At 41.5% G+C, this 24,946-nt stretch overlaps 1 protein-coding gene across 1 annotated transcript in view; it reads left to right on the top strand.

Moving 5' to 3' along the window:
* The window catches only part of Pcsk2 (proprotein convertase subtilisin/kexin type 2), a 250,074-nt gene that overhangs the window by 132,128 nt on the left and 93,000 nt on the right, over positions 1–24,946 (top strand). Inside the window, exons 3-5 of the mRNA XM_090351960.1 lie at positions 15,061–15,174; positions 17,205–17,313; positions 23,715–23,752. Coding sequence (XP_090208086.1) covers positions 15,061–15,174; positions 17,205–17,313; positions 23,715–23,752 — 261 coding nt within the window. The remainder of the gene's footprint in view (positions 1–15,060; positions 15,175–17,204; positions 17,314–23,714; positions 23,753–24,946) is intronic.

Raw genomic sequence — 24,946 nt, 5'->3', positions numbered from 1 at the left:
AATGCTCAGCCTGATGCTCTCCCTTTCATTTCCCTTGTTGTTAGTATTCTTTCTCGATTCTCTCATGTAGGTTTCCTTTGTTCTGAATTACATATTTTTAAGTGAGAAGCTATATCCAAACCAAGATAACCCAGACCGAATGATGGATGGCCTTTGGTCTGCCTATAAATTAAATCACCTTTTAAGGCATATGCTAGAAATGCATAGCCCTTTGCCAAGTTCCCAGTATCTAATGGACTTATAGAATTTGGCAAAAGTCTCCTCCTACCCTCACCGTGACCATGTCTACCCTACCTCTTTCAAGCTCCCTTAACATACCATGATTTAAAATGACAGTACACTATATGCACTGTACCTAAGTTGGTCTCCCCATTTCTACATTTACACACATTCAGAGGAATTTGACCCATTGTTGCCACTTTGAAGATGGATGGAGAAAGAAGGCCATGAACCAAGAAATGTGAGAAATCTCTAAAAGTCATAGGAAGCAAGAAAGCAGAGCCTCTCCTTAAGAGCCTCCACAGCATGCTCCCTGTTCATCCCATAAGTTCATGTGTCTATGTGTGATCCCATAGGTTCATGTGTGTGTGTGTGTGTGTGTGTGTGTGTGTGTGTGTGTGTGTGTGTGTACACACACACGCAAGCACGATGTGCACATACCAGTCCTGGAGTTTGAACTCAGGGCTTAAATGTTGTCCCCGAACTTCTTTTTGCTCAAGGCTAGCACTCTACTCCTTGAATCATAACTCCATGTCTGGTTTTTCAGTTATTTATTGGAGATAAGAGTCTCACAGGCTTCCCTACCCCAGATGGCTTCAAACTTTGATCCTCAAATCTCAACTACCTGAGTAGCTAGCATTACAGGTGTAAGTCACTGGCACCTGGCTAATTCATTTGTTTTGAGCCACTGACTTTGTGGCATTTGGTAGGAGCAGGCATGGTAAACTAAGCCACTTCTGAACAACAACAAAAAATCTATTTTCTGCTATTTTTCAAAGGGCAAACCTAAATGTCTGGATGATTCTGTGCCTTGCAGGAGGGCTACTGCAAAGTCTATTTGTTATGTTCTTCATTTGTTCTGCATGGCTGTGCTAGGCTCATTAACACCCATCACCGAGTGCCCTGTGCATAAGAAGTATGTTAAGAATCAATAGCTCTGACCTTTATTCCTTACTGGTGCTTTCCTTCGTAGCTGCTTGGCTTAGCATATGAATTACGCTCCTGCTGCCTGGTACAGGGGTTGCACATTCACCAGTCTCCAAATATTTCAAACAAGCCATCAGCAGTTTGAACACACATTTCTTCTCTGTCACCCTGGAACTGTTCCATTGGCAACTGATGAAATATCACTGGGGAAAGAATTCACAAGGAGAAGACCTTCAAGGAAGAAAAGAAGAAGTGAATCTTCCTTCTCTTTAAAATTATTTCTTATTCTGGGACTTGAACTCAGGGAGTAGGTGCTGTCTCTTAGTGTTTCTGCTCAAAGCTATTGCCCTACCACTGAATTATAGTTCTACTTCTGACTTTTTTAGTGGAGATAAGAATATCACAGACTTTCCTGCCGGGATTTGAACTGAGATCCTGAGATCTCAGCTTCCTGAGTAGCTAGGATTACAAGTGTGAGCCACCAGTGCGTGGCTCCTCTTTAACTTTTTAGTCCATTTTCCTAACACGAAAAAAATGACTTCTTCAGTGTTTATTCATTTTAGAAAAGGAAATCCCAGCTACTTGTAAGACAGACATTGGGAGGATTCTGACTTGAGGCCAGTCTGGGAGAAAAGGTTAATGAGATTCCATCTCAAAGAATCACACCATGCATGGTGGCTCATGTCTATAATCCTAGAAATGAAGAAGGCATAGATCAGAGGATCATGGTCCATGGTCAGGCTCAGATTAAACCTCAAGACCAAGGGGAAGCTCTGAGATCAAACCTCAACATCGCCAAAAAAATAAAAAGGAAAACAAAGGACTGTGATTTTTAAGAATCCATGTATATTCTATAGCAGTCAGCTTTCCCCACTCCTCTAGCCAATGAAAATGTAGGAAGAAACAATACTACAACTTTTTTTTGAGCAAAGATGTGGTGGCTACCTTATTGTCGTGCATCCTGAAGACATAACAAATGGCCTGGAGAAGCAAACAAACTGTCAGGGCTTTCTCCCAGGTCCAAACACCAACTTTGCCTTCATTCTTCCTTTGGAAGCAAGTGCCTTGATCTTTAGTCGTTGAAGCCCCCATCACCCTTGCAGGAAATTGTCCATGTTTTTCAAAACTGATTTTTTGCATAAATTCTCATTCCTTCCTCGTGCCTACCTCAACCATCGCCGTGGAGAGCGGCTGTCTAATTAATGAGCTCCTGCACAAGCGTGAGCGAGAACACCTGGTTGTGTTAGCCTTCCCAAAGGACTTGTTTCCCAAATCTTTTTAAATAGAAGTGCAATCAACTTGGATAATGACTGTGTAAAATTAAAGCTTAACTCCTTGTGGCCAAGTTCAGTCAGTGCGCATACAGGGCTCACACAGGTGATTGGTGTCTGGCGAGTGACATTGTGTGTACCCAAGGCCTCAAGGCTGCCCTCGATCCTTCTGTGATCGACGACTGGGTCCGATGGAAATCTTGCTCATCATATTTATGCCAGGAATATTATGCTTCATAGTTCCCAATAAGGGGAGCCAATTGCATTCAATCTTTGCCTACGAGATCCAGAATTCCATCACTTCTGTGCTTGGTGCATCGGGGCCAACAAGCTTTCTACAAAGACCAGAGTGCAAATTTGTGTGTGTGTGTGTGTGTGTGTGTGTGTGTGTGTGTGTGTGCACATGCGCACACACGCACACACTCGTGCATGCGCACACGTGCACATGCGTGCTAGTACGGAAGCTTGAACTCAAGGCTTGAGTGCTGTCCCTTAGCTTTTTTGCATGATAGTTAATTGGAGATAAAAGTCACTTGGACTTTCCTGCCTAGGTCAGCTTAACCATGATCCTCAGAACTCAGCCTCCTGAATAGCTAGGATTACAGGTGTGAACCATTGGCACTCTGCTCAAGAGTAAATATTTTAAAGCTCCGAGGGCCCTTTGAGCTCTGTTGCAACTTCTCAAATGTGAAAGCAACCAAAACATTTTTGATTTACTAAAACAACTGGTGAGCAGGATTAGCCAAATCTCTGCTCTAGATGAAGAAAGTATGACTATGCATTAGAGAGAGTCCCTCCCCAGAGCATGCACAACTATGGAGCACAGTATGGTTGAACCTGAATCCAGTTTTCTCTGGTTTCAAATCTAAGGCAGAGGTACTGTCTTCAGCACTTGGGAAAATCATGATTTGGGATCAAACAAATCTACCCAGTTTCTCTTATCACCACACATAGAAGCATTTGAGACCAGGGTATCATCATGTGCCTGTGCTCATGGAAACAGAATGGTGGGGGGACATGCCCCCACAGGACTAAGCCAGGCTGCCTTGGAGCTCTTTCTCATGAAGCTTACCAACCACTGCACACATGAACCATCTTCAGTGAGATCAGTGGTGCCTACCAGAAGCACTTGATCGAATCCTTCCTTCCCCATTTCTATACAGAATGGGGAATCATGTAACCCAGGCATGTCATCTACCCAGTTTCTCCTTCAGATATGCTAGCTGCGACGTGATGGACAAGACAAGGCAATGGAGGAACTGCTATGATATGCTGACATCCCTTCACCCATTCACACATCCATGATCTGAGCACCATTCACACATCCATGATCCCTGATGACCTGAAGACACCATTCCTTGCCTTGGCCCATTGTTGGAGGTTTTAGCACTCTGCCTCCTGACCAGCAGAAAGGGCAAAGAGAACAAGCCCCAACTAAGACGAGACCGAGACCGAGACCGAGAAAGGATAGGGCTGGCTGGCCGCCTTCACCCAGCCCTCCCTCTCCAGAGGGAAGACACAGACGCGCCAGGGAGAATGTCACAGCAGACTCATTTAATGGAAAAATACCAGGGGCTAAAGTAAGAAGCAGGATTGTCTATTAACATAAAAGTAGGCAGGACAGGGGGAGGTAGGTGCAGTCAGAGAGGGCGGCAGGGCCAATCCATGGGTTCTAGGTAGCCTTATTTTACATCACAAATGACAGCTAAACCTCCCAACCAGGAGACAGCATGGCTGGATCTCCAAAACCAGAAAGTGAGCACTGGGCCACCAGGTAGGCCTTTTACCCTAGATGTGACGTGCCCCACAGCCCATGATCTGGCACCTTCCCAAGGAGGGGCTGAGTCCAGTGGAATGGTTAGACATGAGGGTGCTGGTAGTCACAGCTAGAGTGGAAATGGCCAGAAACTTCTTCTCCCTCCTTCTTCCCCATCTCACCATCCCACTCTTCTTCCCATCTGTCCTTCTGGGACCCTTCCTTGTGATAAGGCGCTCCTTCTGCCTACCTGTGATGGAAAATAAAGCAGATGAAGGGATGATGAAAGAGGTGATGTTGCTGAGGATACATTATGATCACAAACAGACATGCTGACTCAAAACCTTTTTAAACAACTACTTAAGAATAATTTTTTAAATAATTTTTTTAAAGGAAGAAGATAGAACACACCATATGGCTCACTCTCTCTAGAGTGTTATAGTGTGTTGGGGGGGGTGGTATATATGTGTCCAGAACTATATTAATACCATAGTGACTTAACTTTGTTTTGCTGCTTCTTGTACTCTTCTCTTGGGAGATTTGCATGGAAATAACCATATCATTTTGACCAAGAACATTTAGGGCATTCCAGCTTTTGTGTGCCCAGACTTAACATCTGGCAAGTACTTGGCCTTTTTTAATATATTTTTTGTGGTCTTAGGACTTGAACTCTGGGCCTGGGTGCTGTCCTTGAGCTCTAGCTCAAGGCTTCTGCCCCTACCCCTTGAGCCACAGCACAACTTCCAGTTTTCTAGTGGTTACTTGGAGATAAGAGTCTCACGGACATTAGTGCCCTCGCTACCTTGGACTGTGATCTCAGCCTCCTGAGTAGCTAGGATTACAGGCATGAGCCACTGGTGCCCGGATCTCTTTTAATATTCTTTATTCTCCTAAATCCAACTCCTATTTTCTCCACCATGACCCTGGTAACAGGAACAAGGGGGAGTTCAAGTTCATCCTAAAGCACTCTCTCAACCACAATATACACACTCCAGCAAACTTGGGACTTGAAACTTAGTGGTGTTTTTGTTACACATGCTCCACTAGAAACATCCTTTGCTTCCTCCTTAATTGCATTGATTTATCTCATGGTACTGCCTTGTACACAGGGCTTTAGATGATGGATCGCAATTTGTTAATATCTTGTCACTGTGATGCAGTGGCTGGAACTGTGGTCAGAGGCATACAGCCATATCTTCTTCCCTCAATTGATCTTCTTCATTCTTGCAAGATGGGCAAACCTTTCCAAATGAGGGCAATCAATATTGTGCATTCAGCCATAATTGTAGCTTAACTCTGTGTTCTTTCAAAAGTTAAGCCATGTGATTTGCACATAATTGGGCTTTCCAAAGAAGTCATACCTGCCTGCTCAAGGAGGAAATTAAGCAGCCAGGCTCCCTGAGTGTTAGCCACCTGCTTTCCCCTCTCCCCAACTCTGTGCTTGAGCAACCTGGATCAGGTTTTTGCTCCCTCACAATCTCTCTCTGTCTCTCTCTCTCTCTCTCTCTCTCTCTGTCTCTCTCTCTCTGTGTGTCTCTGTCTCTCTGTCTCTCTCTGTCTCTCTCTGTCTCTCTCTGTCTCTCTCTCTCTGTCTCTCTCTCTCTGTCTCTCTCTCTCTCTCTCTCTCCCCTCTTCCTCTCCCTCTCCCTCTCCCTCTCCTCGCTCTTCCTCCTCTCCCTCTTTCCCTCCCTCCTTCCTTCCCTCCCTCTCTCTCTGCTCAAAATCTCTGCTTGGATCTTGCCATCCAAGGCTAGAAGTTATTGGGAGAGCAGATGAGCTAGAACATCTGAGCCTAGAAGAGGCCTCTTTCTCCCATAATCTCCCATGTCACCCCCAATGTGGCTTTTGAGAGTTTCTTACTGAGTTCAAATTGAGATTATACTCTGCCTTAAAAAGGCAAAGCCTGAAAAAGGAGGCCCAACAATGAAACTTGGTATCAACACTGGGCTTTAATCAATCACAATGCCTCAACACAGGGTATTTGGGATGAGAGTATTGCCCATGGAGAAGACTATGCATGGGGAGGCGGGGAGGAAGGGGAACGACAGGAAGTATATAGAATTCTCTAAACTTAAGCCTCAATTTATCTGTGAGCCAGCCCCATCATACTCTTTTTAAAATTCTATTTTATCATTATCTTTAAGTAGTTGTACAAAGGGATTTCAATTCAACATGTCAATTTCTGATGCATCGTGACCCTTGTCATCCTTTCCATCATTCTCACCCTCAGCTATCTTAACCCCACTCATATTCTATGTGCTGTGGTTCCATTTTCACCTGTGTACATTGAGTACTGTGACTGTACTGGCCCATCGCTCCTCTCTCCATGCATCTTCCACTCCTCCACTTAAGCCCCACTCCTACTCAAACAAAACATGTTTCAGCTTCCTGGTATTCATTTGGTTAAAATGTCAGCTAATTAGTGGAAGAAGTTACGTTATAGGGATCCACCTCTGCATCTACCCTTTAGTCAGGTATATGTATATATGGATCGTGTATGGCCATATATGTGTATATGGCCCTGTATACATTTTCATATATGTGGTGTGTATGTGTGTTGTATGTGTCTGTGTCTGTGTATGTCTGTGTGTGCCAGTCCTGGAACTTGAACTCTGGATTTTTTGTTGTTGTTGTTCAAGGCTAGTGGTCTGATCTACCACTTCAGCAGTAGCTCCGTTTTTGACTCTTTATTTTGTGTGTGTGTGGTTAGTAATGAGAGTATTACAGACTTTCCTGCCCAGCTGGCTTTGTACTGTGATCCTCAGATCTCAAACTCCTGAGTAGCTAGGATCACAGATGTGAGCCATTATTGCCAATTCCATGTATGTTCCTTTATAAAGAGCCACCTTGACTGAGGTGAAAAAGAATCTCAAAGTGTGTTTCCCTTTCCAGATTATTGGACATGTTTAATATAATGTTTGCACAGTATTCCAATTTATTTATCCATTTCTCCATTAATGGACATTTATGGTTTTCCCAATGCTTGGCTTACTAATAATGTTATAGCCAAGCAACAGTTGACATGTGTTTTATCAACCTGAATATACATTTTTTTCTTTAAGAATTACAATTTATTTATAGACATCTGAGGTGGATTTTTTGCATAAATGTTATTTTTTTCTTCCATCTTCTTTGTCTCCAGTCATGTTACTTTTCTCTTAGACTGGCTCTAGTTTCCCTAACAGACTTTATTAACCAAAAACAATTTTAAGAGTATTTAGAATGAAAAGAAGTAGAAATATGTTCTCCTTCTCCTTCATGCGGGGGGGGGGCTTCTGCATTGAAAACATGCATGGGAATGAACTCCAACTGGTTCTCTTCCTGTGATTAATTCTGTTTTGTTTAGACAGCTAAGAGCAGCCTCTATGAAACACAGGCACTATGGGCTAGTTTGGAATACAAGTCTTGACTTGAAACAAGGGAAGTCAACAACTCATTGCCTTTCCACATTGTCTGAAATGCTGCAACATGGATGACAATTTTAGCAGTGATTGCTGGAATTTCATGAGTTCTTGCTGTGGGCAGCTGTCTTATAAGCTTGGTCTTCTTTGATTCTCACCACCCCCAAGCAGAAAGTGGGAGCAGAGGAGAAATGTGGCATAGTAAAACAATCTTCAGGCCCTGCTGGTAGATTGCCCAAAAGTTGTATTGGTCAGCTGGGTTCATTCTGAATAGCAGGCCAGGGATGTTTGTACAACAGAAAGTTATGGAGGTTAAAGACTGACAGCAAGATGTGGGCAGAACTGGGATTTGGGGGGACCACAAGGGAAAGATCTGTTCCAGGTCATTCTCTTTGGCCTATAAACAACCATCTTCCCCTTGTGTCCTCACATCATTCCCTCTGTTGGTACCATTGTCCTCAATTCCTTTTGAGAGGACAGCAGTCATGTTAGACTAGATCCCACCCTAATGTCTACATTTTTAACATTATATCTTTAAATAGATCCAAACAGTGCAAGAGAGAGGACTCCATATTTGCATACTCAATGCTATGGACATGGTATTGGAAATGTAAACATAAGTACATAGACATAAAAACCTATGACTCTATAGACATAATGTTTTATTTCATAAATTAATATGTATCTGATATACAAACCCTTAGCCTAATTTTGTTTATGTTCTAAAAACTAAGTGCCAGCAATTGCATATAGAGATTTCCTTCTTGAATACTCATTTGTTAAACATGTCATTTGAAATATGATGTAAAAATCAATGAATTCTTTAGTAAAAATAAAATAAAATAAAAACTATCTCCAAATTCGATCCCATTCTGAGGCACTGGAGATCCAGACTTCAACATTTGGTTTATGGAAGGACATCATCCAAGCTGACAGGCGTGAAGCAGGACTCTCCCCTTGGCAAGCTGTGTTATTCCCACCGCCTATTACTTTCTTCATGCCTGAATTCCCAGCCTGTTGTAATGCAAAGTAACTGAGATGACATGCATGAACCGTTAGAGTCCTGCACAGCACATCACGACTCCTCCGTTCATGTGAGTTATTAATGGGTCTCACCCCCAATTTACAGATGAGCCCTAAATGGGTTCAGTATCTTCTAAAACTCTCAAAGTTAGTGAACTGCAGGTACAATGGGGCCTATGCCTGGAGTCTGCCTGTCCTAAGATCACACTGTCATCCACAAGACTAAGCTCCCTCCTTTTGAAAAAGCGCTGCTAATAGAAGTTATTGTTGTACCCAGTGTTCTCCTCGTGAGATGAATGATACCCAACCCCATCATGTCAGTTTTTCCAGCGATCCGTGTTTTGAAATGTAAGTCTCCCACCATACCTTTGGCACTGCCTATAAGGAAAAACAGATCCTCTCTCTGTCTGCCATCCACCTCTGTGAGCCTACACTAAAAATGACTGACATCCTCTCTCCTCCACCCAATAGGACAGCAATGATGGGGGAGAGACAGAGGGGCCTTGAGACTTGAATTTAACCCAGTATCCCATAGGGAAGGATCTCAAGTGGATGTGTGCCCCAAACCAGCCCCCAGTTTTCTAGCTGAAGTATTTGATGAGATAAGATACTTCATTACTATTTTTTCTATTTTTTTGTTCTATCATGGAAAATAAGTCCTATAGTAACTGACAGTGTGAATCAAGAGTAAAATATCCATATTCTTTGAAGACTTTTGCAATGTTCTTGTACTGTTTCCTCTCTTTTGTCTCTCTCTCTCTCTCTCTCTCTCTCTCTCTCTCTCTCTCTCTCTCTCTTTTTCTAACATCAATTGGCTGTATATATTACTTGGTATTAGATTGGTGCTAAGGCATCTATTCGTACTAGTTGTTATATGTAGTTAGTATGTATGCATATATATATAAATTGCAGCATATCATCGCTAGAGGGGATATTATGAGGTGCTATCAAGTCTTTAGGAACAATTGATATGTCTGCAGGGAACTTGAAATGGAGATTTTTGTAATCTTTAGTCTTGCAATCATTTTTTTTCCAAACAGCAATCTTTATCTGGAAGCTAGAGATTGAAGGACTTGTGTTCGGCAAGCGTGATTTCAGATTCACATGGAAAGTTGTCTCCCTCTGAGCCAAAGTGCGGCCATTTTAATTCTTATTTCCATAGATAGTGGAGGTTAGAAAGCTAGTATGGCTTTAAAGGGTACACAATTTACCCTCCATAGCAATGGCAAATAAAACAGTTCTTAGTGGTACAGGACATTAGTATTGTTTCCAGTCAGCTGACTAGGGTCCTTTAGCTCTATACAGATAGGAACTATGAGTGAGATGAGGAAAAATTCTTCTAGTGTTGACACTACTGTGCTCTTGGCATCTGAGGGCCAGGGACTAGAGAAGAAGACAAGCCCTAAGAGCTAGAGGCCTGTAACATCAAGCTTCAGGAACCAGAGACTTAGGGTTCTAGCACTCAAGTTGGAAGTTTATCACAATGGTTTAACAGCCAGCAGGCTATGCCAAACAGCTAGTGTAATCTTAGGCTTTTAGAAATAGCATATAATAGCAAACAACAAGGGGCAGCACCTTCTAGTATTATAGCTCATGTGCAAGCCTCAGGTCCTGAGACCCTCAACCCTCATGCCAAGTGTTACAGTTCTTAAGCCTAGCATGTCAGGATCTCCAGCTCTGAACAGTGGCAAGTGTTACGACCCACAAGCCTAGGATGTCTGAGAAGTTGATCCTGAAAGTGTAGCAACGATTTGGAACTTTTTCAGTGATCAAGGTCACTTATCTTCTTGTTTCTACTGCTTCTGGTTCAAGGCCTTTGTGCACTGGCTGCTCCTGGAATGCTCAGGTTTCCTCTTACTGTCATATCTCTGTCCCTGCTTCTGTTGCTGCCAGAGCAGCAGCTGCTGACACCTCCACCACTGTTGTCACTTCTGCTATCTCTCTTCCTATTATCGACTCACTCAGCTGTAGTCATGAGGAAGACGAAATGTAAACAACAAAGACCACTCAAGAGAAGCCTTTTTTTTGCTGTTAATATTGCAACATCAGGTGTCATAACAGGAGGGTGTCTCCTGCCTGTTTCATAAAGTGAGCAAAACAGGTTGACATATATTCAAAAATGGGGATGTGGCAAAGATACTGGTACAAACAAATTGCTTCAATCACATTAAGGATTGACATGATTATGCACCAATTGTGGCAATTCTTAATGTGAATGAATGAATATGTTTGAACCAGTCATGTCACAGTCCCCATTAGCAAAAGGGACCACACGTGTACCAAATGCATGAGTTCCTCATGAAAATTAAGGGTTATGTTTGTATCAGCCACATACTTTCTGGTAGGTCTGATTTTCCCTCTATCTTGGGTATAAATGGCTTATAGTGTTTGCTGAAGCTTGTAGTAATAAAAAAAAAGTTCCAGCACAGGCTATTTGTGGCTAGAGCAGGATCTTTAGAAGCCAGAGTTGTGTTTTGGCAGCAAGCAACTGTGGTTGTCATGTAGCTTCTTCAAGCATGGAATGTTTTAAAGCAAGCAGCCAAAGCAAGCAAGACAGCAGCATAGCAGGCTACATGGCTGATAGCCCTTTGCTCAGATACCAACTACAGTATCATTTTTTTTATTGCCAGGGTAATATATAGAGGGGTTACAGTTACATTCATCAGGTAGTAGGTACATTATATCTCGCACATTGATACCCCTTCTCATGTTTTTGTCTCTATTTCCCTCCCAATCATCTTGTTTTCCCCCTACATTATCATTTGAAACACATCTTATCTGAAGAAAAAAATATTATCCTACCAATGTCTGCCTTCTGAGCAGCTAGGATACTAGATATGAGCCAGCACACACAACTATGCTTCTTTTATTATATTCACTTCTTTTAACAATGTACTTCATTCCTTTTGGACCCTTTTTCCTTTTGCTCCCCTTTCTCCTGCCCCCTGTCTACCTAGTACATTCAGTGCGAATTAACAGCTATTTATCAGTCCAGTAGAGGAGTGAACATGGCTCATGTCCTTAGAGGGTTATAGCCCTGGTTAAGATGTCCTAGATACTGGAAGATAGACTGTTTCACATATCCTTAGGAACAGGCAATGTGGCTTAATGGAAACTTCCTGTCATTTAATGTTAGTCAACCTGATAAAGCAAACATCTTTTCATTTGTTTTCTAAACCTCCCTTATTATCCTTGCAGTATATTTCAGTAGTTAACTGTAAAATAGTATGCAAATGTTGTCTACAAAAACCATACTCAAGCCGGGCCTCACACCTAAAATCCTAGCTACTCAGGAGGCTGAGATCTGAGGAGCTATTGAGTGTCACTGTTGCATTGTTTAAAACTTCATCTCTGGTCATAGTAATTTCTGCTATAATAGAAAAATATTCTAAATTACCAATAAAAAGAAAGCAGTTGAATAAATTATTGTACCTGGCTCTAGGAATGTGTACCAATTAATATCTGATGGCTATATAATAACATTGAAATTTTTATGGTAATATACTCAGGAAAAAAGAATATACAACTTTATCTATAATATGAGACTTGACTGTGTGAAAATTAAATGTGAATAGAAATTAATATTGGACAAAAACTATAACAATACAAACAATTGATATACTTATATGGTGACACCAAAAATACTGTTTTCCATTATTTGGATGTGAATATGCTTTTTTTGTGGTTAAATACCAGTCCTAGGTCTGGAACTCATGGCCTGGGTACTATCCATGAACATTTTTGCACAAAGCTGGTGCTCTGTCACTTGAACCATAACTCTACTTCTGGCTTATTGGTGGTTAATAGGAGAGAATCATCTTACAGACTTTTCTGTGAAAGCTAGCTTTGATGTGAGCCTTCAGCACCTAGCATAAACATACTTTAAGGATTTCATCTCTCTTGAAGTATAACCCTGACCTTCCCTGAGGACAGGAAGTAGACTGATAGACTCCAGAGCTCTTTTAGGCTCTGAATTCCTCAAACTCCATGTTCCAAGAAGCAGTGGTATTCAGAGACTGTAGCATTCCCCAGCATTACTGATTTTCATTAAAATCTCATTTGTGAAATTAAAAATTAATTTTATGGAAATGGATATAAGCAGTCTTTTCATTAAAGTACTTGTGGTCTAATTGAGTTTGGAGTGGTTGTAACAGTCATTCCTACATTGTTATTTAAAAAAAATGTATTGTGACGGGTGTCTTTTTGTTCTTATTCTGCTAGGGAATGACATATAGATAAGTTTTCAAACTTCTACAAGGTAGTTACTCCTGTTTCCCCAATATTCTAACATGGTAAGGTGTTATCTCAAGGAAGTAATTCACAATAATAAGTCTAATATAATGAGAACCCCTCAGTGGAAGCCAAGCAGGGTGTCCCTTTAATGGGGCCAGAATGGTACAATGCCAATGGTTAAACTCTTCCTTCCCATGCTATCCTTAGTGGGACACTAAAAATAATTAGTCTTGAAAATGTCAAGAGCAAGATTGTAGTAATAATTTTAATGATGGGTGAGCCTTTTGGAATAAATAGACCCCATTGAGAGGAAGTGGGGGGAGGGAAAGAGGGACAAAAATATGAGAAGGGTTATCAATGTACAAGAATTAATGCACCTACTACCTGATGAATGTAACTGTAACCCCTCTATACATTATCCCAACAATAAAAATAAAATAAATAGACCCCAAGGATTCCTTGTCTTTGCATCATTTTCCCCAAGATTCAAATCCTGGAGGAAATAGCCATGGAGGCACCCTGTGGCCTAAGAAGACCTCAGTACCTCCCCAGCAGATAGTGCTCAGAACTTCAATTCCACCAACACAGGACCCATATACTCAAAGATGCCTCCCCAAAGACATTGGGGAAAATTAGGGGGAAAAAGATAGATGGTACATCACAAAATATAATCATAAACATTCACCATGCACTCCGTTTATACATGGACCTCGTCCTTTTCTAGATGTTCAGACTGATCATAACTATTAGAAAATCAAGTGGTCAATGACCAAGAGGAAGAAAACTTCCTGATAAGGACAAAGTCTCATCACGGTCCAGAGTTTGTATGAACTAGATCAGCTCCAAAGTTTCCCATCCATCCTAGTTAGCTTCAAATTCTGCCTGACTCCCAAAAGAAAGTTTGATTACTAGGAAAGTAGGTGTCATCCATCAACTACTTTTCAAAGGTCTCTCACTTCTCTTTTAGAGCTTGGCCATAGCATATGCTGGCGTTCTATTTGGGTAGTTTCATTTCATTTTATTTTGCTTTGCTTCTTTGTTGTTGTTTTTTTGTTTAGCAGATTCCCAGATATGATAGCACTGTGATAAAAGTAAAGACTAAGAAGAGTTCCAGAAATATGAGCTATGAAATCCTACTTCTGGGCATTTACCCAAATTTCCATAAACATGAACATACTGAAACTACTAGCACAAGCATGTTCACTGCAGCATGATTTACTATAGCTAAGATGTGAAACCAACCTAGATGCCTTTCAGTAGATGAATGGATCAAGAAGATGTGGTATTTACGCACAATGGAATCCTACACTGCCATCAGAAAGAATGACATTCCCCCATTCGTATGGATATGGAAAGACTTGGAGAAAATCATATTAAGTGAAGTAAGCCAGACCCAAAGAAACATAGGCTCCACAGTTTCCCTCATTTGAAATAATTAGTACCTATCTAGGATTCTCCTAGCAAAGGACCACAATAGCTCAAAATCTATGTACATATGGCCATATAGATGAGGGTAAGCAAAATTAACTCCAGGATATGGACACAAGAAGTTTATCTTTGTGCTTGTTGTGCTTAACATACTAAATGTGAAGTTATTTCTTTTTTCTCTTGTTTTTCTCCTTATGGTTTATCTCATGTTGTTACTATATCTGACTTTGGTACCTGGTATATAACATTTATTTGTTTAGTTGAAATAGGGAATGAAGGGGGAAAACAAGATGATTGATAGGGAATGGGGAAGGGAAAGTGGTAGAAAAATATGGGAAGGGGTGTCAATGTTCAAGAAGTAATGTACCCACAAACAAATATACCCGCTATAACCCTTCTATACATCACCTCTTCAATAAAATGAAGTACTTTTAAAAAAAATATGAGCTGTGCTGTTTTCACTCCCTGCCTCTCTGAACCCACACATCTCTCCTTAACAGAATATTCTTGCTTTGATCCACTTGATGTCCTCCACCACTTTATCTTCCTGAAAAGCACTTTTCTCCATCTTATTCTTATTTTAAGGACACTTTCTTTGAGCCATCACCAAGGCCTTGTTTTACTGAGGGCAGCCACAAGTAAATGTTCCAAGAAAAATAATCATAAAATGAGAGCCTGCATGAGATGAGATTCCTTCTTTTCTGAAAAAAAAACCCACATGATTTACTAATGAAATTTGACTTTATGGGAAGATAAATGTATTGGTTACCATTTGGATAATTGACTCATAATATTATTCCAGGTAAAGATGGCCTTGCAACAGGAAGGATTTGACCGAAAAAAGAGAGGGTACAGAGACATCAATGAAATTGACATCAACATGAATGACCCTCTGTTCACCAAACAGTGGTATCTGGTAAGTTTCTCTGTTACATCTCCATCTTTCACATTAAAGATCTGTGTTTATTTCTTCATGATAATCAGGATGTTAACCAATCTCTGGCTCACATAACCTCTTAATATCCTCCAGTAGGCACTGCTTTTTCTACCATCACCAGAGCATCTTCTTCCCTAACCCTAACCCTAACCCTAACCCCCTAACCCTTCTGAGGGACAGAGCTACCACTCATAGCTGTTCATGTTCTCCTAGATGGAAAATTTTCATCTATACATGAATTAAAACTTACCAAAAAAAGTAGGTAAAGGCCAAACCAAAGTTCTGGGAAGGGTAATGACAGGGTTTCTTATGGCAGAGCAAAGCGAGGATTCAATGGAGTTACAGACTCAAGGGAAAGAATTCTGGTGGCTTCACAAGGGGCAAGCAAAACTCAGAAACTAAAGTAGCAAAACTAAAGTAGCATTTCTCAATGGTCTTTCAAACGATGCAGGAAATCAATTTCCTGAGGCATAATCGATAATGGCTTCAAGACACTGAAACTTGGCAGAAAGAGAATTTTCTGGCTCAACAACAATCCCTCATGATTCATATAGATTGGTTAGATTCAGTTACTCCAAACCAACCTGAACTTCAGGGCATTTTGTGGGAGAGTGATTAATTGATAAATGTGAATGAAGCTTTATTTTATTTAAAATTAAAAGGTGATTTTAAAAAAAGAGGGCAAACCAAAGGTTGGACCTTTGAACTGCTTCATTATAAGGAGGCAACTCAACTTTCCTCTTGAGCCTCAGAGTTGTCCCTTTGACATGGAATTCTCAAAATCCAGCTGGGTAATAGAATTAGGTTATATTTATTAGTTGGGATAAGGTAAGTTTGTTATAGTAACAAGCAACTCCCAAATAACGGTAGCTTATTAAAAAGCTTGTTTTTCACTCTTTTTGAAGCCTCCACTCTGACCACTTCCACAAGCACACAGCAAGGAAAGAGGTTAAGCCTCTAGATGGTTGTGCAAGTGGCACATAAGCTCACATTCCATTGGCCCAAATCAGTCACGTGACCATTGCGATGTAAAAGGGCATGGAGAGAGCCAGGCATATGTGATCTGAGGATCACTGTTCAAAACCAGCCCAGCTAGGAAAGTCCATGAGAATTTCATCCTCAATAAAGAAAAGAAAAGGAAAAAGAACCACAGGTGGAGCTTTGTCTCAAATAGTACAGTGTTAGCCCTTTGAAGAGGAAAATTGCTCACGGACTGCACCTAGGCCTGAGTTCAAAAGTTAGGATTTGCTCATGTGCAAGCAAGCACGCACACACTCACACTCCTACACACAGACAAGACATTGAGAGCTGTCATCTAACCTGTGACTGAGGGGAGAAAAGTAATCATTTTTTATTATTAGTGTAAAAAGCACTAACAATATTGATACATTTTGGTAGTAAATACTCATTGATCGCTGGGGCTTTGGTCCAGTATACATGCTACTTTCCCTACTTCCTTACAAGCTGTCTTTGAGAAAAATCTTCGTTGGACAAAGATACATTTAATTTGGGGCATTTTCATCTTCTCATTTTTTTATATTTTGGGGTCTGCATTTGAACATTTGTTAAAATTGAGCTGCATCTATTTGACTGCATTTAACAAATAGGTTTTAACAAACAGGTTTTGAGCAAGATTTGGTAGTGTTACTAACATTGCAGAGGTAAATTAGACATGTTTTCTCCCAAAATGAGCATTGTGACTGATTATATTCAACGTATTTAGTAAGAATAATTCCAGATAATATGTGCTAAATTCACACTGTGAGATAGAAACAAAGAAGTTATGGAAGGGAAAACAGATAAGTAAGGCTATAAAAGGCATAACAGGCATCCAGAATTACTGCTTCATGGAAGATTTGGTCTTTATGCTGACCCTGGGATATTTTATTGCTACAGAATATACCAAGTAGACACACACACACACACACACACACACACACACACACACACACACACACACACTGTACACTACCAAACTAATACAATTCTGTTTTGAATCTCTTTACCAGATCAACACTGGGCAAGCAGATGGCACTCCTGGGCTTGATTTGAATGTGGCAGAAGCCTGGGAGCTGGGATACACAGGCAAAGGTGTGACCATTGGAATTATGGATGATGGTGAGTGTTTGATAGCCTTCACACCATTTGGAAACCAGTATGCTTTTTGCCTTCCTGCAGAATATACAAGATTCGTTATTTGGGAAGATGCTAATCAGAAGCAGAACTGACATCTCAGATGTTGGCTTTAAGGACACTCTGACCAAATTCTTACCTTTCTCCAGATCAGTGATCATTAAACTTCAGGATGCTCTTACCAAATACATTTTTGAATTAATAAATAAGGAACTAAGCTAACCATTGTTGACTAGCTGCCATTCAGTCTTGTTATTGGACATCAGTGCCTACAGCTGACCACAAAATGTCTTCAAAACTTGTTTCTATTAACCATCCACACTGTCCAGTGGAGAAGGTATGGATACTTACCTTCTAATTTAATTATTTAGATGAAATTACATTTTAGTTTTAATTTTTCAATCACACTAGTTCCATTTAAGACATGTTTTTGGTTTGGTTTGATTTGGCTTGGCTTGGTTTGGTTTGGTTTGGTTTTCAAGCCTGAGGATCAAACCCAGGCAAGAGTTTATGTGAGGCAAGCACATTACCACTAAACCCTCAGGCCAGCATTTCAAGTTCTTGATTGCTACATAAATCATATCAGCTGATGAAATTCAAACCAACTCCATTTCAACCATCACCAAAAAAATAATAATAATTCTCTTCAGGATGAGAGCTCTAAAGCTGTGCAATCATTTTTTAAAAACAAGATCCAGATTTTGACATTTTAACTTTAATGAAATCTTCAGAATGATCCCTTGCCAAGCAGCCTTTGATAACATTAATAATACAGACACCTTCTATACGTTATTCTACCATGCGTACCTGCCACAGATCTAACAGAGATTTATTTTTCTATAGTTAAAAACTTAGTCTCTATAGTCTGAAACCACTGGGTTTGATGAATTGATATTTTCCCAATTGTACCTGTCCTTGACCCTATCATAATCCAACAGAGTCACCACCCTAGCTAGCATCATTTCACTAGTATAGCCTCTGCCCTGCATCTGGCCACCAGACCCCGAGTTCAAAGCTCCACTGTGCATTAACTATCTAATTGCATGCAAAGGCTATACAGAGATGAAACAATGGAGCCTTCCTTTTCTGAACAGCTTCTAAGAGCATGCTGTTGTTTAAAGCGAGCCTTTGGAGCTGAGTTGATAGAGACAACAGGGAAGCCAGCATGCTTAGAATCTGTGTTGCCTTTGTGCAGGCTCATTAAATATCAACACAGAAAGCATGGCTCTATGTGCTTGTGCTGTGTGAGATGTTTTGAAGTGGATATAAAAAGTTTCTCTGGTGTCTGAGGACTTTCACGAGAAGAAAAGAACACTGGGAAAAAGTTGATGTGGACGAGATGTCAGGAGCTTATGAATATATTTTCCTCCCTAACACTTGGGATTAGAAACCTTTCCAAAGCAGCTGAAGCTAACATACACCACACACACACACACACACACACACACACACACACACACACACACACACACACATCTAGGTTTAGGAGAAACTTACCTAGGATACAATTGATGGCCAGTTCAGTGTTTGTACTGTTTATCCTCTCCTGAGTACCAAATGGACTAAAAGTGACACCAGAGTGCCAACACATGCTCATTTGTCATATGAAACATCCAGCAGCACTCTAGATGTTGTTGCTGCTGCTGCTGCTGTCTTTATTATCCTTACGATAATCACTGTTGTTTGGGATGATATGAAGGTTTTAATTCAGGGCATCATGCTTGCTAGGTGAGCACTCTACCATCTGAGCCACATATCGTGTGCTTTTAGCTTGTTTTGCAATGCATCACACTTTTCACAAGGTGGTCGTGGACTGCAATCCTTCCTCCACCTCCAGAGTAGCTGGGATGACTTACTTCATAATTATTTTCTTTTCTTTGCTGAACTGGAGCATGAACTCAAGGCCTGGGCACTGTCCTTAGGCTTTCTCACGGCTAACCATCTACCACTTGGGCCACAGTATCACTTCTGGCTTTATCTGTGTATATGGTACGAGGAATCAAACCCAGGACTTCCTGAATGCTAGGTGAGCAAGCACTCTACCACTAAGTCTGTACCATTTCAGAATTCTTTAAATATTGCCTCTTTGCCTGACACTGAAATCATCCCTTCCAAAGACAGCAGACTCGTGACTCTGTTCCACATCAGGAGAGTAAACCACACAGAAAGTGCCGGCAGACATTTTTTTTGTTTGATCTTATTTCTTCTGCAGATGAGTGGTCATTCGGATGTCATTAGTTGAACTCTCTGTCCCCCTTCATCTCAATGCAAACCCCTGAGTTCTTTGTTGTTTTTGTTTTCCTCTGTCATAAAGCAAACCACCCCAAAGTGGATATAAATTTTTTAAATATTATTTCTTACCATTCTATGAGCTGATTAGGGCTCAGCTACACAGTTCTGTTGCTGCCTCACTGAGGTCTTTTCTTGTGAAGCTGCAGTCAAAAGGCAGCTGTGGCTGGTGACTACTGGAGGCTCAACCAGGATGCTGTGCCTCCTTCCCCACATAGTCTCAGAGTTCCGAGCAAAGCAAATAGATTTCCTACAGGTGACTCACAACTTCCAAGAACAGGAGTTTCAGGACAGATGGGAAAATTGCCAGCTAGACCTACAGTAAGGAGGCATTTCTCTGTCATTTCTGCTGAACGAATAGTGACAAGAACAGTCCAGCTTTTCAGAGGGGAAATACATTCTTCTTCCCAGTTTAGAAGGGTGGGGAAATGGATAGCAGATCTCTGACCATCCTTAATTCAATATGGTAATTAGAGACATGGAAGACAGTAGGCCATTCTTGAAATCTACATTTGGGACAAGAATAGATCCTGCAAGACAGGGTCAAGACCAGTAGCGTCTTGCCATATAGCTGAATATCCCTGCCTTAACATCCAGAACTGGAAAGGCTGAGATCTCTAGTAGTAACTTTCCTTTCTTCACTCTCTTCAATTCACATGAAGGGTGTGGTAGCATTCCCCATGTATTCTCTCAGCAAGATGTTCCAACACAAGATTTTTTTTAAAAAAATGCTGACACAGCAGAAATTTCACTGTACCTCTTCTGGTTAATACCTGCTCTTACCTCTCCTTACTCCACCGCAAGGCAGTCACTGTGCTGAGTTTCCTCCATCGAACAGTTTTGCCTGCATTAGAACTTTCATCACCATGGGAATGCACAACACATACTCTGCATATCTGGCTGTGACAATCCAAGCATGGAGCACACACCCATAACTGTTCCTCTTCATCTGTGAGCACTTTCACTCACTGGATGTACCACAAGTTTCCCATCATTCCCTATTTACAAAGAATTTGGGTTGAAGCCATTGTCAATAAAGTTGTATAGACTTCTAAAAAAAAAACTGACACAGACACAGACCTTGATACTTAAGGGCAAAAGTAATATCATATTCTGCAAACATTGGCTATCTAGTTTGGCCTGTGTGGCAAAGGCTCCATTTTCTGCATTTGAGAGGTTCAATTTGCAGGCAGCCCAGCTTTAACAGCTATCTACCTGTTCCTAATTGCACAACTCAAAACTCAAACACTCCCTGCTCTGCCAGATCTCATGACTTGATAAATAATACCTTCTAATTCATTTAGGAGCAGTGCAGTGCCATTTCGCTGGGGAATATTTCCACAGTGAGCTGCTGCTCACAGCTCTTTAGGGCTGGAAAGTATTTCTTCAGGGTCTTCTGGGACATTCCAGGAATGAAAATATCAGCATGAACCCTGCTTAGTGATGACAACTTCATCCCTCTCATCATGATGGGATTGTTTAACGAAGAAACTTGATGTCAAAAAATGGTATTGGCCGAGAGTTTGGCCTAGTGATAGAGTGCTTGGCTAGCCTGCAGGAAGACCCGGGTTCAATTCCTCGATACCACATTCATAGAAAACAGCCAGAAGTGGTGCTGAGGCTCAAGTGGTAGAGCTCTAGCCTTGAGAAAGTCCAAGGACAGTGCTCAGGCCCTGAGCTTAAGCCCAGGACTGGCAAAGAAAAAACTGGCATGCATACATCACAAAATACAAGGATGGGTAAGAATTACCAGCCCAGGTACACTTTAGAGGTACACTTCTTAACTTGAGCAGCTAAGGAGCACTACACTTGAATGAAGAGAGCAGAAAACTCAAGACTTTCGTATACAGTGAGGCCTGAAGTCTCATAGGTAACTGTCAAGGGTCTCCATGTCCCCCGGTCTTCTCTTTTAAAGTCATTCTGCCTTCAAGTCCCTTTAGTCTATGGTGTATCTAGCTGTCCCACAGGACCACCTGGTCACTAGTAGACTGCTGTCTAAGATAGATATCTGCACTGACCACACTGGGAAGAGGCAAAAGCACTCCTCTTTGTCAAGGATAACTGAGTCCTGCTCATGGTAGGAGAAAGCTGGAGCAACATTCGAAATGAATGTCAAACAAATGTAAAATTCTAGACAGCCATGTACTCTATTCAGGATTTTTACACAGTATCTGATTTCTCCTAAAAAGCACACTAGAAAGAAACAGGTAGAAGATGTTTGGCCTTTCCTCTCTTGGTCCTGGATATCATGCAATGGTATCCCACTAAGTTTGTTGATCGAAGCCATTACAAATCCACCCAACCTCCATGGGATACAAGATAGGTGCAGCCATCTTTGGAAAATGAAATGTGTTCCTGGAGTTCCACTCAACATCATCATCATATAGTTCAGTAGGGATGGAGGGGCAGGTTATGCAAAACCTTAGTTCCCTTGGGGCAGTGAAAAGAAGCAACCGTGGGGCCAGGATCCTGAAATATTACTCACTAGAACTGAACTATTGAAATCCTAGATGAAAATTAGCCATGGAACTTATTGCTAGCTTCCAGAGTCTCTGGCACTATCAGGGCATCCTGAGAATTTAGTCAATTGTAAGCTGTGCTTTCTGTCTACAGCAGGTATTAATCGTTCGTGAACAAAAATATAGTCAAATATTTGTCATTTATGTGACACGTGCTTATGATTGATTGGCTATGAATCAACCACACAGTCTATGCACTGGTCACAGCCATCACAGCCTATCTATGGATGGCTTCACAACTCAGGAAGGAAGGAAGGAAGGAAGGAAGGAAGGAAGGAAGGAAGGAAGGAAGGAAGGAAGGAAGGAAGGAAGGAAGGAAGGAAGGAAGGAGCGAGGGAGGGAGGGAAGGAGAGAGGGAGGGAGGGAGGGAGGAAGGGAGGAAGGGAGGCTTTCTTGCTTTCTTTTGCAGAAGAAAGTCCCAGTATGACTAGTACAGCCCCAGTAATGATGGCCCAGGCTTCACAGGCATATGGTGAAGATGCTAGCTATGAGAGGCACTTAATGATACTTCCAGCTTTTAAGCACTGCAGTATAAGTTTATAAGCTTAAAACTGTAGAATCTCACTATAGATATTAAACGCATCAGCTGCAGAACTCAGCCTACCCCATTCATTTGAGTCCCATCCTGTCTCACCTCCAGTTGTTCAGAACCATGCAAGAGAGCCCGAGCAACTTGACAGAAATTCTGCTGCTTTTTTTCAAAGTGGTCAGGAACCAATTCCTAATCTTTGGTTCCAAATATTGCTAGGTAGTATCAGGAACCTGCTCTGTTTCTGTTTTCCCAGAAGGCTAGACATTTAGGGGTGGCTGGTTCTCCAATTCTAGAGCTCTACAGACCTTTGAGAGCTTTTCCATTGCCTTTGATGTTAAGGATGGTTTCTGAGTACAACTCAGGGGCACTCCTGGACCATAACTCTGTATTTAGAATTATACTGGGCCGACATTCAAGAGCAAGCACAGGACTCTTATTGAAATAATGAGAGCTTCTTACTCTCTAGAAGGAGAGAGGCATCAGCTCCTAGCCAGGTACACCTCACTGGACACCATTTGCCCTTTTCCTAATGGCTTTTCTCACCCAGTCACATGTGTCTTCTTATTTCCTCACCGGAGTATGCACTCCTAATCCATTGCCATTCGTGCCCTGCCAAGTAAGTAATCATTGCTTTTCTTCCCCAGGGCCACCTTTATTTCACAAGAAATGCCAGTTGGTGCTTTAGAAATGTCAGGATTTCTACAAATCTCTTTTAGATCAGTACTTTGATGAGCTATCCATCTCACAGGCAGTAAACCCCTCCGTCAGTAAACATTTTTTTCAGAAGCATTATCCTTGGGCCCCAGGTTCTAATTGGTTTCTCTCTTCTGCAAAGTGGCTGGGGCAGCTGTCTCTCCATTGAGTACTGAAGACAGCCTTCACAGAGAAAGCAATCTCAAGGCTGGGGAGGGATCAGTTGGGTCCTCAAATCCCACAATCCCTGCCACAAGTCCTCTGGCTCTGGCCCTCTGGCCCTCAAGGTGTTTTCCTGAGTATAGTGCCAGATATTAATATTCAATTCCTGTGTTCTTGTTATCTTTTCACAGGAATCGACTATCTCCACCCAGACCTGGCTTCCAATTATGTAAGTATAAGCTGATTTGGGGAGCACAAAGGAACGCATGCTTTTAAGTGTTCTGGGGCCCCTGGTTATTGGGAATACACCTGAGTGTAAGCACACAGAAATGTATACACAGAAATAAGCATGTACACACATGGGGGCACATGTATGCACCCAGAATGCATGTATATATGCACTGACAGACACACTGAAACACAGCCTCATATGCAGGCACACACATGCGCACACTAGAACAGCCCATCTAATTAGAGCCACAGCTCAGGCCAAAGGCAAATGTCAAAGCATGGGGTCTGGCAGCAAGCAGAGGTGGCAGTCTTATGAGAAGAAAAGAAAGCAAGCTGAAGTTCAAATAGTGAGTGCCAAGAAACCAGGTAGAGAGCAGGTAGAGAAGAGAGCAACTTGGCAAGGCTTAAGTCAACTCTAGCTGACAATAATACTGAAGTGAAGGGTGGAAACAAGCCATTTAGGTTCTTGCTGGATGAAACAGAGGCAAGAAGCCAAAAGCCTCAGCAATTCACTTTGCAATTGCCACTTTATGAAAGTAAGAACATCATCTGTTTTTACTATTTTTATCCTTTGTGACCTCTTCATGCTGAAAATCCCCACAACATTGGGCAGCTCATTGAGCAACCTCTGACAAAGATGATTCACAGGATCATAGCTACTCTGCTGGTTAAGACCACCCAATAACTGATGCTCTGTCTTCCCAATAAAACCTGCAAGCCCTTTAAACATAATTGGTCCCTTTATTCCACCCTGAGACCACGGTGTTTAAACTTCAGTAAGCGCATTTGAAAGTATCCCAACTATTAGGAAGCTATGCTTCCCCATAAACTTGAGACTTAAGCATAAAAAAATCATCCTCTTAATAGCTGAAAATACTTCCATTTAGAACTAGAGCCTGACTAGCAGGATGGCCAGCAAGCCAAAGTTCAGGGGTAGACTAGATTCCTTGCCCTGGAAGATGTGTATATCTGCATTTCAAAGGAGCACTGGGGATTTTTCCCTTTGTTTTTTTTAATTACTGTTAAGTAATTCTTTAAGTCAGATTTTTTTTTATGTGCTTGATGCACTGGGCATCAGGAAACAGTTCCACAATGTGCTGGTGTTCCCTGCAGGGTCTCATAAATCCAGAAATATGCAAATTGATCTATGCATCTTTTTTTAATACAAAAGAATATGGAGTGAATCGGGGGC

The sequence above is a fragment of the Megascapheus bottae genome, chromosome 18 (genome assembly GCF_031878675.1).
Source record: "Megascapheus bottae isolate mThoBot1 chromosome 18, mThoBot2.hap1, whole genome shotgun sequence".
Lineage (NCBI taxonomy): Eukaryota > Metazoa > Chordata > Mammalia > Rodentia > Geomyidae > Megascapheus > Megascapheus bottae.
This window is presented reverse-complemented; position numbering and strand designations above follow the sequence as displayed.